The sequence below is a fragment of the Protopterus annectens genome, chromosome 17.part0 (assembly GCF_019279795.1).
Source record: "Protopterus annectens isolate FY-2018-M chromosome 17.part0, PAN1.0, whole genome shotgun sequence".
NCBI lineage: Eukaryota > Metazoa > Chordata > Ceratodontiformes > Protopteridae > Protopterus > Protopterus annectens.
In genome coordinates this window covers 707276167-707294429 of record NC_056751.1, presented here as the reverse complement: position 1 = coordinate 707294429, position 18263 = coordinate 707276167, and the positions used below count along the sequence as shown (strand labels likewise).

Below are 18263 nucleotides of genomic sequence, written 5' to 3'. Positions count from 1 at the left end.
TTAACTTTTTTCTTTTTGTGTCAGAAAGATGATGAACCATGGGACTGACAAGCTGTTCCGTGGTCAAGCCAAAAATGGAGCCTCTTTCCTAAAGAAGACAAGCAACAAATGCTAGTGAAACTGACATTCCACAAAAGGTAAAACAAAAGAAAAATAAAGATAATTTCTCCAAAGAAAATATGTTAACAGTTAGTTTATACTACTTTGAAACTGACAGAAAAAAATGGGTGCTCAGTTCAAAAGTTTGTTACAGTCCTGACATAGTCTGTTAAAACAAAGCACTCCTAGCTTTAAACAACTTTTCTGAAGAGGAAAGTAATACAGCATCATAAATACAAGAAAATGGAAGTTTATTCCCCTAATGAAACCTATCTGCCCAGAAAAGGAAAGCACAAGACAACAATCGTCAATCCTCAAAGCCTCAGAGGATGTAATCTTCGGTGGCAGGAGAGCGCTGAAGGGCTTCATGCCCAAACTTGTCTTTTAGTCAGCCCAGCTCAAGCCGCGTGACAGTTTGGGTGTGTGGAAAATGCCTTGAGGTTTGGAAAGCTGGCTGGCTGTTATATCCTTGGCAGGATATAACCCATATAGCTAAGGCTACTGCAACAGTGATCAATATGAAGAACATCAAAGTTCTGAAATCCATCATCTTTTTTTCCATATACATATTCTCCTGAATATGCCTAACATGACAGCATTATAATTGTGAAAATACAGTAAGGAAGGGGTTTTGAAAGATGGATATTTATTATCTTTGTGCATTTTTTAAATAGATGTGGCAATAAAATAATTTTGATAATATAAATTCTATATCTTGCTAAACAATTTTATCTTGTTTAGTGGCTATGTATTTAACATATATGTGAAACCAGGGATTTCAGGAAAATTAAAACAATCCCAAAACCATATGAATAAAGAGCAGTGGAAAACTATTTTACGAGTGACTTCAAATTACATAGTAATCTCAAATGATATGTGATGATATAAAACATTTTTGAAGAGCTGTCATATCTCTGAATGTATGTGTGCACTGTTAGAACAAGCCAATATTACTAGAAGTAATTTTACTGTACCCTAACCACACAAGCACACAAAAAAGTTTAACGTACTGGAATTAAGATCTTGACCAGCTGATTGACTTCTGCTTGATGCCTCTGCTGCTTCGAACCCTCCTGAGAAGGCATTGGATACTAAGTAAAGGAAGAAATGCATATGGTCAGCAGATGATGGTGTGAATTTAGCAGAACTATATGACTATACTTCCATATCTAGGATTTTCAGACATATCACATACAGCATTCTTGTGCAAATCTTGGAAATGCAAAGATTCACTGCATTATTAAATGATAAAAATGTAAACATTTCCAAATGTCCCATCTAGTGAAATACCCAAGTTATTATAAGAAATCTCATGAGGTCTCAGGTTTAAATCAATGTAAATAATGATTTGCCAACATACAATAATCAGTAAAAAAATAAATGAAGATTAAATTGAGATCTGCAAATTGAGACAGCAAACAAATATATAAAAAAAAAAACATAACACCATGTTATTCAAACTCAGGCATAAAAATACAGTTAAAGTGATCATGTAAAATATCTACAGTTATCCACAACGCCTTATCATGATGAAATTAATGTATCATTTGATGAAAACTCGCATATTGCAATTGTCCTTTACAACAAATTTGGTGATTCACTATGTGTGCCAGTGCATGTGGTTTCTGGATTTATATATAGTTCTGTATAAATGTGTTACAGCTTGTGTCTCTTTTTATTACTCTGCATCTATCGGTTGCATGCCTCATTATTTGCAAGTCAACAAGAAGCCATAAACACTTGCTAGAAGTGCATAGCCACACCTTTGCTAACTTTACATACTATCTGTTCCAGAAGCAGGTGAAACACATTTTAATCATTATTTTCAGTAAAATGAAGAAAACAATATTAGTAGAGGAGCTGCTTGCTTTATATGCCAATGAAGATATACTAACTGTCTTGTTTTGTTTGCACATGACTTTATAAGTGCATCGTGCTCTCTGACATCTTGTTTATCAAGGAGAGGCTTAAATGTCATCCATTTCATTGCCAAATACATTTAAATCTAATTAGATAAAACACATTCTGGCTGAATTACTAGCACATGGAAGTGAATAATTACAACCTCATTCAGCTTTTCAAGACTTACAAATCTTAGACACATCCAACCCCTTTTTGAACCTTTAAGACAAGTCCAGGAAGACTCAGGCAAGTTGCTAAAGATAAAAGGAAAGAATACAGTCTTTTTAAAGAGTATCATCCGTAGCAATTAATGTGCAACTGAGAAACCTGAGATATGAACTGATAACTGCAAGATTTATTCTGTGGGATCACTAAAGCAGTGTATTTGTCCTGGATGTTTTCTGACTCCTACACTGAATAGAAATTCTTTAAAAGGCAACACTGTTTCTCTGTAAGCTGAGTTGGAAAGGATCCAATGAAATGATGAGTACTCTTGTACAAAACCAGACACACACACAGACGCACAGGCACACTCACACACACACACACACACACACACACACACACACACACACACACACACACACACACACACACACACACACACACACACACACACACACACACACACACGAATAAACATATGCACAAACGTGTACTTTCTAATGGATGAATAATAGATGGATAGACAGATCATGAAAAATAATGATAATATAGGCAGGCAGACAGAAAGCCATAATGGTGTAGGGACAGAGGATTTAAACATGAGTAAAAGAGAGCAAGAAATCTTGATCTGTGTAAGTAGTTTTCCTCTGCTTTGTCTACTGTGATAAATGATTTTAACACAACTGTTTCAAATATCACATGGGTAATATGCAAACTAATTTTACACTGTTTATGTAATTGGTAAGGGACTTTCAAACAGGGTTCAGCAAACAGAAACTGAGGTGTTACTGTTTAACAGCTGATTGTGTTGATCGTCCCCCCCAGTTTGTATCAGAAATGCAGTCCCTTTGAGGTCCTCTTTTCTTCTTAAATTTTATTGAGTTTTGATGAAGTGCAAAGTAGTATATCTCTTTTTATAGTTATAGCAATGCATCATCGCTAATTTTATTTTCTTGTTTGGAATTCATCACACTGACATCCGCTCTCTAGGGGCATATAAACAAAAACACTCTGACCATCGGTCTTGCTCCTATTATTTAAGCATCTATTTTATTGACTCTTTCAATGAAATATAGTAGATTCATGCCTATGTTGATTATAAATGCATATATCTATGTTGTCTTATTATACAGAAGCAATAAAAAGAAAACCTTTTGATTTGTTTTGATAAAGGATGTTTAAAAATATTACTTCATAATGTGCATTTCCATCCACAATTTCTTTAGGTTTTCTACATTTTTGGAATAGATTGTTAATTCAAACATGTCATGAATTTAGCCCTTTTCCTATGGTTTGATGTTTGTTACAGAGAACATGGTACATAGCAAAGACTTCTGGCATGTGCATAAAGTCAAAATAATTTAGTTTATTTTTTGAAATAAGTTTTGTTAAGATTGTTTTTCATTTCCAATATGTAGATGGTTTTATGTTGGCACTCAGAATCAGTGCATTCTAAAGTGTTTCTATTGTAGAGGGGCTGTATAAAACATTGATATTTTGTCACCCTTACCAGATATATAGATGGTATAGTTTTAGAACATTTCTACTCCCTACTGCAAAAAAACAGAAAAGTTTTAATCTTTTCAAATTCATAACATTGAGCTTAGGAAAATTATTCCTTATATTTATGGCTTTTGTTGTACAGCATATTAAAAGAACAGGAAACGATGTAACCATGCAGCCAAAAAAACTCCAAATAACACAGTGAGGCTCCTGTAGTAACACTTGAGTGGCTTGAATAGTAGTGACAGTCTCAAACATATTTCTAGAATGTTCTTTAGCAACAAGGTTGGCTTGAATAGTAGTGACAGTCTCAAACACATTTGTAGAATGTTCTTTAGCAACTAGGTCAACTTGAATAGTAGTGGGTGCCTCAAACACATTTCTAGAATGTTCTTTAGCAACTAGGTCAACTTGAATAGTAGTGGGTGCCTCAAACACATTTCTAGAATGTTCCTTAGCAACTAGGTCAGCTTAGCAATGCTAACTTGTGACTTATTTATTTATTTATTTCCAGTTTGATTTATTTCTAGTTTGATTACTGAGGAAATCTACTGGGCCTAGAGAGCGCATTTTCATTGGAGGCCCAGGGAGAAAAGTTCCATGAAACAGATTATAGTAAAGATAGTGGTCCAATAAAAATAAAAATACAAGTACAGATACATATCAAATAATACAAAGCGTGAGCAATATTGCCTATAGTGGAAAAATATCGTGCAGATACATTTTAACAAATTCACACAGTTAAAGTCAAAAGTCAAAAGCTATTTACAATATTTACAGAGTGTGAGAGAGATCATATGGGAATTAGCTATAGACGGTTATAGCCAGCTATAAGGTGCTTAGGAACACAGGAGGATACCCTCCTAGGGGCTTTTGTTAAAGAGTTCTATGTAGGGAGAGTGCAGTTACATTTCCATTTGGAGGAGAGGTAAGTATAAAGCTGAGTTTTGAAGTTGTTTGTGTTTCATATTGTCCTTAGTGTGGAAGGGAGAATGTTCCATTTCTTACCTGAGGAGAAGGACAGGAGAAGTTGCCCAGCAGGACGTTTAGGTTTGTGGACAGTAATTAAGTTTTGGTGTTCAGATCTGAGAGTTCTATTTGGGGTGTATGGGGGAAGGATGTTAGTTAGAGCTGGGTATTTGGTTGGATTAAATATTAGTCTATGTGCTGTACTGAGCTGGAGGAAGTCCAGGTAATTTGTGAATTCTAAACAGTTGAGGGATTGGAGGGTAACATAGTGATGAGTGGAATGTTTGACTTTGGTGGAAAATTTAGAAATTTTGTTATGACATCTTTCAAGTTTGGAAGTGATGGAAGAGGATAGGTTAGTTAGCAGCTGGGTGCCGTACAGAAGGGTGGGAAAGAGGTAAGAGGAGGCTAGAGTATGTCCGGTAGAAGTAGAGAGGAAGTGGTTGTTCCTGTATAGCATAACTCGTTTTTGGTGGGTTTTCTTTATATTTTGCTGAATATGGATGTCAAACTTGAGGTGTTCGTCTAGAGTTACACCGAGTAGTTTGGCAAAGGGAACAACTTCAATCAGAGAGTTGCTTTGGCTAAGGACTTGGAAGAATTTTTACAAAAAGAGTAAGATTTTGAGGGTATGAATAGTAGTATTTTAGATTTGATAGCGTTGAGAGAAAGGTGATTTTGGTGCATCCAGATCTCAGTAGTTGAGAAGGCAGTCTGAGTTTTAGATAGTTCAGGGTGGTTAGAGGCAGAGCAGACAACTGTAGAGTCATCTGCATTTTGGATGCCTTTAGCATTAGGAATAGCCGAGTGAAAGTTATTGATAAAGATATTAAACAGCATTGGTCCGAGGATGGACCCCTGTGGTACTCCGGTAGGGGTGGGTAAGGAAAGGTGAGGTGCCTATTTTCCATTTCACAGCCTGAACTCTATCTGACAGATAGCTTGAGAACTAGAAAAGAGTGTTTTTGTAAAGATTTAGGTTTGAGAGGTGACTAAGAAGGTGCTTATGGGAAACAGTATAGGACTTAGGACTTATACAGACTAGTAAGGAAGTTGCAGGTTTACCAACACTTAGCAGCAGCTTAGAAACTTCTTAAATAATGCCACAAACTCCAGTCTTAGTTCAACAATCACTTAAATTAAAAAAGCAAAAACATAAATATGGTTTAGCACTTTCATCCTAAACCTTGGGAAGTCTTTAGAACCATTGCAATCAAACTGGAAACTCCATTATATATTAAAATAATTTACAAAATGACCAATCATTAGTCACAATATTAAGCAGTAGAAGTTAAAGAAATATACAAAGTTAAATGGTTTAAATACATCAAAAACTTACTAATCTAAAATTAGTGTGAAAAAAATTGATGCTTATAATTCATATTAAAAATCTATGGAAAAAAGTTATGTGAATAAATAAGTGATTCTACGTGAAAGTCATTGTTTTATCTGGTGTTTTTTGTCTGCACAGGTTTGGTGATTAAGTATATGTATCAATCCTTTTTGCTTCTGGATTTATATATAACTCTGTATAAATGTCAGACAGCGTGTGCCTATTTGTTTTATTCTGTATCTGTACATACCCATTGCACCCCAAATTACTGGGAAATCGGCACAATGATGGAAACACTTACTAGACGTGTATAGCACTACCTTGGCTAACTTTCTATAATATCGGCACAGAAGCAGGTGCAAAGAATTTTAATCCATTACTTTCAGTAGAATGAGAAGTCAGATGAACTGAACTGACTGTCCTGATTCATTCGAACATGCCTTTATAAGTGCATCATGCTTTCAGGCACCTTGTCCATCAAGTACAAGCTCAAAGCTCAAATGTCATTCATTTCCCTGCCAAATAATATTAAATCTAATTAGGAAAAAGACCTTCTGGCTTTATTAATAGCATTTGGAAGTGAATGATTATGACCTCATTCACCTTTTTAGGACTTGCAAACCTTAGAGACATCCAACCCATTTTTGAATATTTAAGACAAATCCATTAGGACTTAAATAAGTTGCCAAAATAAAAGGAAAGAATACACACTCAATTAAGAATGTCTTCAGTAAATATTAATGTGCAACTGACAAATCTGAGATATGAACTTATAAATACAACATTTACACCCCCACAAGAGGTGAAAATATCTGACCAAGGCCATAGATGAGGGGAAGATGGTGCACACCACCTACCTTGACCTGGCGAAAGCTTTGATACTATTCCCCACTCGGGTATAATAGATAAACTCTCTCAACTAGGCATTAATCCATATGTTACCAGATGGGTAGCAAACTGGCTCATGGATAGAACCCACCTAGTAAAAATAGGGGAAGCCACCTCAAGTAGTAGATCCGTAACAAGTGGTGTGCCACAGGGATCGGTCTTGGGGTCCCTGCTGTTTGGGATATACTTCTCAGAGGTGCAGGTCAAATCTAGTGGGATATGGCTGACCAAGTTTGCAGATGACTGCAAGCTGGGTGCTGTCATCAATTTCCCTAGTGATGTGGACATCCTCCAAGAGGGTGTCACCCAAACAAATGACTGGTGCTAGAAACATGGCCTCAAACTGAATGCCAAAAAATGCATCATCATCCCTTTCAAGGAGAGTGACATCCCCACAAATTATCACATTGATAATAAGGTCCTAAGTACACAATCATTCATGAGGGACTTGGGCAGCCAGGTTGATAGCAAACTGACTTTTGACCACCATATTGCCACCATTGCACGGAAAGCTTTCTACATGGTCCACCTCATTAGTAAGGGTATCTCATCCAGGGACATGGTGGTCATAACATTCCTGTTTTCTTCTCTTATAAGACCCATTATTGAGTACAATGCCCCTTTTGGCAAGTACCTCACAAAGCACATGCAGCGGCTGGAGAGATGTCAGAGGTTCCTCACTGGAGAATCCAGGGCCTCAAACATCTACCCTACACAGATAGGCTAAAAGCCCTGTACCTCTACTCAATCTCCTACAGACTCCTCAGAGGTGACCTCTGTCTGGCATACAAAGCAATCTCAGACCCCACACTGATGGGACTGCTGCCTCTCCGCAAGCCAAGCTCCACTCGAGTAATCCACATGTGCGACCTCACCCTGGTCTGTGACATCAATAGGACTTGTTGGTGGGACAGATTTGTGTCCCAGAGACTCCCCCTTCTGTGGAATAGTCTCCTTTTCCACTTCAAGCAGAGTGCCTCATTAACTGTTTTAAGTGCAACCTGGATAACTGGATGGGGAACAGAAAATACACTCCTGGGATTCCACCTGCATCCCTGCTGGACAGTGGCATAGGATGCTGACTTGTTGGGACATGGGCTAAATTTTTGGCTAGGCTTGTAAGGGCCTCAGGGCCAATATCCTAGTAACTTCCTATGATCCTATGAAGATTTCTTCTCTTGCCTCAGTAAAGCAGTCTATTTCTTTTAGGTGTTTTCTGACTCTTACACTAAATTGAATTTCAGCACTGTCTCTCTAAGCCAGTTTGGGAAACATCCTGACAAATGATGAGTTCTCCTGCATAAAATCACACACACACACACACACACACACACACACACACACACACACACACACACACACACACACACACACACACACACACACACACAAACACACAGACGCACATACGCATGCACACACAAATACAGTGTAAATGAACTCATGCACAACCAAGTAGATATCTTAATGGATGAATGCATATATAAACAGATGTTTAGACAGGCAACTATAATGATATATTTTTTTCTTCATAAATTTTATTACACTTTGATGAAATGGAAAAGAGTATATCCTTTTTTCAGTTATATTAAAGCACCCTTTCCAATTTTATATTCATCTTTGGAAGTCATGGAACTAACTTCCACTCTATGGGGAAACACTTAACATAGCAGTTTGACCATATGTTTAGCTTCTGTTAGCTAACCATTTTATTGATTCTTTTAATGAAGTTTAGTAGCTCCATATTAATATAAATTATAAATGTATTTATCTATGGCATCTTATCATACAAAAGCAATGAAAAGGAAACATTTGATTTGTTTTGATGAAGAATGTTTAATGCACACCCTTTCACAATGCTCTTTTTCATGAACAATTTCTTTAGTTTTTCTACGTCAGGAATAGTTTGTTAATCAGTAGTGATGAGCAGTTCTCAGCTTGTTTGTCTCCAGACAACAGACATACATCTAAAAATATTTCATGACTTCAGTCTGTTTTATGTTTACAAATGAAACAAAAAGCTGGTATAGGCACTCCACAGAACTCCACAGAAACCACGGCTCGAACAGGGAATACTTTATTGTAAAACACAACAGCACACAGTGCCAATATCCAGTTAAGTGCTTTCATCTGTATGCAATACAGACTTCATCAGAACAAACAAACCATATTTGCACTTCATTTAAATAACCTCATTGGCGCCAAAACTGCATTCACATTTTCGAAAATTTTAAAGAGACATGGTCTCAAAAAATAAAATAAGTTAAAATGAGATGCTTTATCTAAATATTAATTGACAATTACATAAATTATTTATTAATGATGTGAATTCAATAATAAATTAATAAATACATAGATATAAAAATGTTAAAAATATTTATATTTATAATGAATAGAGTAGGAAAACCTATACTATGACATAGTAAGAAATGGTTTGATACTAATGTATTCATTTATACCAGGGGATCTGGTAGCATCTGTAAGAATTTGCCATTTGCTTTCTCTACTGGCTAATAATGCTTTCCAGTTCCTTCCATATGGTGAAATACTAACCTGATCTATAATTGCAAATTTAAATATGTGTTTATCTCCCTTCACTGATAAGTGTCTGTACAATGCATTTTTTTTATCTTTCACTTTGATCCTGTATGTATGTTCGTAAATCCGTTTCTTAAATTGTCTCTCTGTCTTTCCTATATAAAATGCAGGGCAAGCAGAACAAATCACAATATAAACCACATGGGAAGTATTGCAATTTCCCACCCTATATGTGTCTTGTTGATATCTTCCAATATTATATCAGCTTCATATATAACATTGCATTGTTTACACCACCCACATTTTTTAGTCCCCTGCAAATAGTTTTTGTTGGATCTGTATGATACTTTCTCCAACAATTGTTTGATGTTAGGTCCAGTCTTAAATACAAATTTAGGTTGATTACCCAAAATACAAGCTGTCTCATCATTCACCATAATTAAATTCAATGGTAGTTGAAATTTAAAAGTTTAAAATTTGAAAGTTTGAAAGTTTTAAAATTTGAAATTTGAAAGTTCAAATTAGAACCGTATATCATGTAATTAAAGAAAAGTAAACAATACAGAGTGACTTCAAACTGCACAGCAATATCATTTGAAACTTAAAGAGAGCGGGTCTATATTAGATCAGTGAAACAGCATTACAGTGAGTGCCATTTCGCTGACAGTGATTTTTTTCCCCAAGAGAAAAAAAATTGCTTGGCCTGAGCTGTGACATTGTCCTTTATCCCACTGCAGTGCGATCTCAAAGTTGGTATATTTAGTTGGGGGTGTGGGGGCACAGCCCTCCACTTTGCAATGTTTTAAGTGGTGTGTTGTATTTTGTTGGTCTACTGATTTTTTTCCATGGGGAAAAATCGATGACCTGGGGTTTCACTGTTTTGGAATTTCAGTCTATATGTGTCGGCAAAACGGCATTCACTGTAATGCCGCTTTGGTGATCTAATATAGACTGAAGAGAGTAACAGTAAATGATTGAACTGATATAATAAACTTACATATACTACTGGTTATTTTCATGTGACTGCATATTTTTGAAGATTGATCACATCTTTGAGTTTATGTGTACAGTAGAAGAATACCGTATTACTAGAAGTGATTTATTGTATCTATCCACACCAAGATGTATAGGAGGTTTCACTTACTTGGCTCAATATCTTGACCAACTGACGGTCTTCTGCTTGACAGCTCTTCTCCTTCCAATCCTCCAGAGTAGGCACTGGATACTAAGCAAAAGAAGAAATGCAGATGATAAGCAGATGATGGCTCTAATTAAGCAGAATTATATAATTAAACTCTAATATCATAAACCACTTCTGTACTACTCATTGAAATTCAAAGATTCATTACATTTTATGAATGAAAGAAAAATAGAAAAGTAATGATTTCACTATTTCCCATTTAGTCAAATTACTAAATTATTGTAACAGATGTCGTGCAGTCTTAAGTTTATTCAACATAAATTATTATTTGCCTTCATATAAAACACCCACTAAATGAAGATTTAATTGAGAACTACAAACTGACAAGGTAAGCAAATGTAAAGAAAACACATCAACACCATCTTTTTTCTAATTCAGCCATGAAATGTGCAGTTAAAATGATCGTGTAAAATGTCTGCAGTTGTCCAAAATGACACACCTTGATGAAATTATTGTAGTATTTCATGAAAAACTCATATTGAAATTGCCTTCTCTATGCAGGTTTAGTGATTAAGTATGTGTGTCAGTGGTTTTTGTTTCTGGGTTTATATACAATTCTGTAAAATGCTTATCAGATTCTGTCTATTTTTTATTAATTTGTGTACATGCATATCAGTTATACACCAAATTGTGTGGAATTCAACACAAAGACAGATACACTCACTAAAAGTGAATAGCTGCACCATGGGTAATGTTCTATAATATCAACCCAAAAGCAGGTGAATCACATTTTAATTTATTTTCAGTAAAATCAGGAGTTCAAATCAAATGAAGCCAACATTGCTTTACAGACTACTGGCTGATACATCAACTGTCCTGTTTTATTTGCACATGCATTTATCAGTGCATTATACTTTCAGACATCATCTTCATCAAGTACATGCTCAAACCCATGCATTTCACTGCAAAATACATTTAAATCTAATTAGGAAAAAGGCCATCTGACTGAATTAATAACATATGTAAGTGTATAATTATGATGTCAATCGCATTTTCAGGACTTGCAAATCATAAACACATCCAACCTCTTTCTACTTCTTTAGGGCAAGTCCATTTAGACTTAAATAAGTTACCAAACAAAAAAGAAAATAACACAATCAGTAGCTATTAATGTTCAACTGAAAAACCTGAAAAATTAATTGCTAAACAGAAGATTTCTTCTGTGGGCTGACTAACACAGTCTGTTTGTTTTAGGTGTTTTCTGACCACTCCTACACTAAACAGAAATTCTTTAAAAGGCCTTACTATGTCTCTGTAAGTCAAGAAGGGAAGGAGCCTTGCAAATGCTGAGTACTCCTGCTCAAAATCACACACACACAAATACAGATATGCTCAAACACAGGGTAAATGAACCCATATATAAATAAGTGCACATCTTAATGGATGAATGCATAAAAAACAGATGCAAAGAGAAATAGGCATCTATAATGATAAAATAAGAAAATAGATAGGAAGGTGTGGGGATAGAATATTTCAATATGACAAAAAGAAAGCTAGAAATCTTCATCTATATATGTGGTGTTCATTGCATTGTCTACTGTGATAAATGATTTCACTAAAGCTGCCTCAAATGACACATGGGTATTATGCAAACTAATTCTGCACTGTTTTGTATGTAACTGGTAAGTGTTTTCAAGTAGGGCTTCAGTAAACAAACAGAGATGAACATATCACTGCTTAGGGCAGATTACTTGGATTGTCGTCCATCCCAAATTTGTAACAGAAACTCCAAGTCACTTAGAGATACTGTTTTCTTCATAAATGTTTTTCTGCTTTGGTGAAGTACAAATTAGTATATCTCTTATAGTAATTATAGTAATGCATCCTCTTTAATTTTATATTCATCTTTGCATTCCATGAAACTGAAACCCACTGTCAAGTGACATACAGAAAATAACATTTTGACTATACATTTAGATCCTGTTGTTTACTATCTACTTTACTCTTTCAAACAAATATAGCACATCTGTGCTAATACCAGTTATATTTACATTTAGTAATGGCAAGTTATTGCACCACAGCAAAAAAAGGAAGGATTTTTATTTGTTTTGATAAAGAATGTGGAAGCACACTCTTTAACACTGTATATTTTCTTAAACAGTTTCTTTAGTTTTTCCACATTTCTGAGAAGGTTTGTTAATTAATAGTGATGAGTTTTGTCAAAGACTTTCTCTCAAGATAATAGATAAACATATTTCTAAAAAATATATTTCATAACTGCAACAGACTTTTATCTTTATGCTTAAACTTAATTTGGTAAAAGAGTAAGTTTGATAATATAATTTACTATATCGGGCAAAACAATATTAACTTGTTTAATGGCTCCCTGTTTAAAAAATATTCAACACGGGGATGGACGGTACATTAAAACATCTCAGAACCAAGTATTGCTATGATTAAAGAAAAGTAAACAAAAAACATTTTAAGAGTGATTTCAAATTACACAGCAATATGAAATGAAACAGTAAAAGAGCAACAGTGGTTAATCCAATTGGAAAAAGAAATTTACATGTACTGTTGGTTATTTTCTTGTGACTGCATATTCTTAAAGATTTATCATAGTTTTGAATTGATGTTTGCAGCAGTAGAAGAATGCAGTATTGATACAAGTAAATTTATTGCACCCGAATCAGAAAAGGACACAAAGGATGTTTAACTTACTTGACTTAATATCTTGACCAGCCGACTGTCTTTTGCTTGATGCCTCTGCTGCTTCAAATGCTTCGGAGTAGGCATGGGATACTGAGTAAAAGAAGAAATGCTCACGATTAACAGATGATGGTGCAAATATAGCACAACTATATGATTATACTTGTGTATCTAGGATGAAATATTTCAGACATATCACACAGCATTCTTGTACAGCTAATAAAAAAGAAAATATTACCTACATTATAAAATAATAGAAAATGGGGGAAAAGAATGATTTCCTGATGTCTAATTTAGTCAAATAACTACATTTCTATAAGAAATTATACATTGTCTTAGGCTAACTCATCATAGATGATAATTTGTTTCATAAAATATAACCATTAAATGAAGATTAAATTGGGGACTGCAAAACGACAAAGTAAGTAAATATAAAGACAGCACATCAATGCCATTTTTAATTAAAGCACAAAATGTGTAATTTATCTGATTGGGTAAAATATCTACAGTTATCCACAATGCCTTGATGATGAAATTCAAATTAATATATGTTTTTTGAAGTTTTAGGAAATCAACAATCATGATGAAATGAAAATAAGTATATCTTTTTTGTTTAAGTTTTACGACATCAACCTCTCCAATTTATAATCATGTTTGGAATTCATCAAACTGCTATCCACTCTCTAGGGAAATACAAAAAATAAAATGTTGTCTACATGTTTAGCTCCTATTTTGTAAACAGCTATTTTATTGACGCTTTCAAAAACATATAGCAGATCCATGCCAATATTGATAATAAATGCATTTATCTCTGGCACCATATTATATAAAAACAATGAAAAGGAAACATGTTGATTTCCTTTGGTACAAAATGTTTATGCACAATCCTTCAAAATGTATTTTTCATCCACAATTTATTTAAGTTTTCTCCATTTCTGAAATGGTTTGTTAACCAGTAGTGATGATCAGTTTCAAGGTTTTTGTCTCCAGATAACAGAAAAACATACTTCTAAAAATGTAGTGACTGCAGTCATTCTTAACTGTTTATATTCAACCACATATGGCAATAAATTAAGTTTGATAATCTAAATTACTATATCTGGCAAAAGAATATTAGATTGTTTATTGACTCCATATTAAATGAATATTTCACACCAGAATGTCAGGAAGATTAAGTTGATCCAAGAACCAAGTAACATATGAATAAAGAGCAATAAAAATATTTGAAGAGTGACTGCAAATTACACAGTAATCTTAAATGAAAAATGAAGACACTAACAGTGGTTGATCCACTTGACAGATTAATTTATATATATCCTTGGTTATTTACATACAACATTATATTTTTTAAGATTTATCATATCTTTGAATATATGTGTATAGCAGGAGAAAAATACTCTTTTGGTAGAAGTAGTTTTACTGTACCCGAAGCACATTAGGACACAAAGGAAGTTTACCTTACCTGACTTAATATATTGACCAGCTGATGGTCTTCTGCTTGATGCCTCTGCTGCTTCCAATCCTTCTGATTGGGCAATGGATACTAAGACAAAGAAGAAATTCAGGTGATCAGTATATGATGGTGCAAATTTAAGCAAAGTATTTCACTATACATCCAAATACAAGCTGATTTTTTGACTTAGTACACATTGTAAGAATTAAAACATGATAACAGCATCCACTTGCACACCAGCAAAAGTGAGAATGTTACACTCTGAATAAAAAAGCTGTCAGCCTATTAGGAATTAAATACTTGCACTATTGACAGTTGTTTACAAAGATTATTAAATCAAAATAATGTACATTGTCCAAAAAAGTGTAATGGTTGAAATCATTATTTACTTCCCTTTAAGCACAAAGTCAAAAGTTGTTTTCTTAGCACTACTTCACCTAATGAATATAACTAAAAAATCAAAAATTGGGACTCAAATACTAAAGAATAATTTAAGGGTCAGCAACAAGAAAGACTAAGGATGTCACATGTAGTAACTGGATAAATATTCAACATTTTAAAACATTCCTTATGTGTGTGTGTGTGTGTGTGTGTGTGTGTGTGTGTGTGTGTGTGTATATATATATATATATATATATATATATATATATATATATATACATGTCAAACAGATCCATTGTCTTACATTTTTTAAAGTTTGTCATTTTGGAAAGAAAATATTGCAGAATTTAAGTCAGTAGTTCATTTAGCTGCATAGGTAAGAGTCCAAAGAATAAAGAAAGAAAACAGCTTAAATTTAATCACATTTCAGTAACTTTACTGAGGTAAACATAAAAGTCTCATTCAGTTGAAAGAATAACTGGTGCTGTATAATATAGGGAAGAAAATAGTTCATACCAATAGGGGATTCAGGCAGTACTTTATACATGTCAGTGTATCTTACTTCACAATATACTAGTCAAAGTGAACAGTTGCTAACAGTCAAATTCCTTTAGAAAGATGAACAAGCTATTCTTTGTGACATATTGATTCCTTAAACTTAACTTGAACATGCATAGTTTATCATGTTACTAAAAAATATGTAGGTAAAAACTGATGGCTCACAATTGATGTATATCAGAATCTGGAAAATCTCTTATTTGACTCAAAATCTTTTTTAGGTTGTGTAGTAAACTGAAAAGTACATGAAACTGGAGAACAAAGTTCTTGTGAAAATACAGTAAGAGAGGGGTTTTGAAATATAACAATTCATTATTTGTGTTCATATTTTAACTGGATCTGGCAATAAAATAAGTTTGATATTATAAATTACTATATATATATATATATATATATATATATATATATATATATATGTCAAAACAATATTACTTGTTTATTGTCTCCCAGTTTATGAAATATCTGACACCAGCACGACAGAAAGAGCTATATAATCCCAAAATTAAGTTTCATATCGATGAAGAACAGTGAAACATTTTTTATGACTCTTCCCAAGTAACACAGCAATCTCAAATGAAACATGAAGATACAAACAGTGGTTGATCCATTTGATATAAAAAATGTACCCATCCTGTTGTTTAGTTTTAAGTGACTGCATATATTTGAAGATTTATCATATTTTCAAGTTTATGTGCAGTGGAAGAACACAGTGTTACTAGAAGTGATTTTATTTTATCCTATCCACACAAGGACACATAGGAGGTTTAACTTACCTGACTCAGCCTGCTGACCAACTGATGGTTTTCTGCTTGATGCCTCTACTGCTTCCAATCCACCTGAGAAGGCACTGGATACTAAGTAAAAGATGAAATACAGATAATAAGCAGATGATGGCTCTAATTAACCAGAAGTATATAACTGTATTCCAATATCTAGAACACAGTTTTGCTTTCAAACAGATCATGTACCACTTTTGTACAACTCTTTGATATTCAAAGATTCATTACATTTATAAATGAAAGAAAATAGAACAGAAATAATTTCACAATTTCCCATTTAGTCGAATTACTAAATTATTGTAACCTATGTCATGCAGTCTTAGGTTTATTGAACATAAGTTATTTTATGCCTTCAAATAACACACTCACTAAATGAAGATTGAATTCAGAAATTCAAATTGAAAAGGTAAGTACATGTAAACAGAACACATCAACACCAATTTTTTTTCTAATTCAACCATGACATATGCAGTTAAAATGATCATGTAAAATGTCTGCAGTTCTCCAAAATGCCTCATCTTGATGACATTATTGTAGTATTGCATGAAACATTCGTACATTGAAATTGTCCTCTCTGTGCAGGCTTAGTGATTAGGTATGTGTGTCTGTGCTTTTTGTTTCTGGATTTATATAAAATTCTGTAAAATGTTTGGCAGATTGCATCCATTTTTTATGAGTCTGTGAGTATAAATATCAGTTATACATCAAATTATGTGGAATTCAACACAAAGATGAATGGGGTCTATATTACGAAAACGAAAAACCCTATGTGCGAATACCAAAACATAGACCCCTATACCACGAAAATCCCAAACGCACTAAACAGCGGAAAAAAAAATCGAACAGTCATAGTCGGCCAACCCCACCACTAGCTATATACTACCTACCCAAATAAAATAAATAAACCACATACATACACTAACCAAACCCTACTTCTAACCTAAGGTAAAGCACAAAAAAAACCTACTTCTAACCTTACACTAAACCCCACATACACAACTAACTATGCACTATCCTTAACCCCTTCCAAACCCTAAGGTCCGTAACTACCGCACACGTTCCCTACAGACATACACCCAAACAAAACAAATAATCCACATACATGCATTTAACAAAACTCTACCTCCAACACTACTAACCCCACATACAAAACTATCTATGCACTATCCTTAACCCCTCCCTAACCCTAAGGTCTGTAACTACCACACACTTCCCCTACGAAAATATACACAAACAAAATAAATAACCTACATACACACATTTAACAAAACCCTACCTCTAACCCTACACTAAATCTAACATACATTACTTATCTAAGCACTTACCTTAATCCGCACACTATCCTAAACTCTGTAACTATCCAGCACTTACCTTATGCAACTAATCCACAGACGGGCCAACCATGGAAATTTGATATTTCCATTTTCGTGGTTTTCGATGTTCGCTCTAAGTCCACTTCGCGCTATACGGTTCGACGTTTATGTATTTGCGTAAATGTCTTTTCGCTTTCCTAATATAGACCCAGATAAATGCACTCACTAAAGGTGAGTAGCTGCACCTTGGCTAACATTCTATCATATCAGCCCAGAAGCAGGTGAAACACATTTTCATTTATTATTTTCAGTAAAATCAGAATTTCAAATCAATAGAAGCCAATATTGCTCCATAGGCTACTGGCTGATATATCAACTGTCCTTTTTCATTTGCACACAGATTTATCAATGCATTATACTTTCAGGCACCATCTTCACCAAGTATAGGCTAAAACCCATCCATTTCTTTGCCGAATACATTTAAATTTAATTAGGAAATACACCAGGAAAGAACAGACCAGGATCCACAAAG

The 18263-nt window shown here is 34.2% G+C and overlaps 1 protein-coding gene across 42 annotated transcripts in view; it reads right to left on the bottom strand.

The window, feature by feature from the left end:
• LOC122791684 (mucin-2-like) overlaps window positions 1-18263 on the bottom strand; it is a 732148-nt gene that overhangs the window by 397432 nt on the left and 316453 nt on the right. For 41 of the 42 annotated variants that reach the window (XM_044059549.1, XM_044059571.1, XM_044059534.1 and 38 more), the window contains 5 exons: window positions 16413-16493; window positions 14710-14790; window positions 13260-13340; window positions 10542-10622; window positions 1110-1190 (listed from right to left, as the gene is read on the bottom strand). In XM_044059549.1, coding sequence (XP_043915484.1) covers window positions 1110-1190; window positions 10542-10622; window positions 13260-13340; window positions 14710-14790; window positions 16413-16493 — 405 coding nt within the window. The remainder of the gene's footprint in view (window positions 1-1109; window positions 1191-10541; window positions 10623-13259; window positions 13341-14709; window positions 14791-16412; window positions 16494-18263) is intronic. The other variant, XM_044059548.1, reaches the window with a different exon arrangement.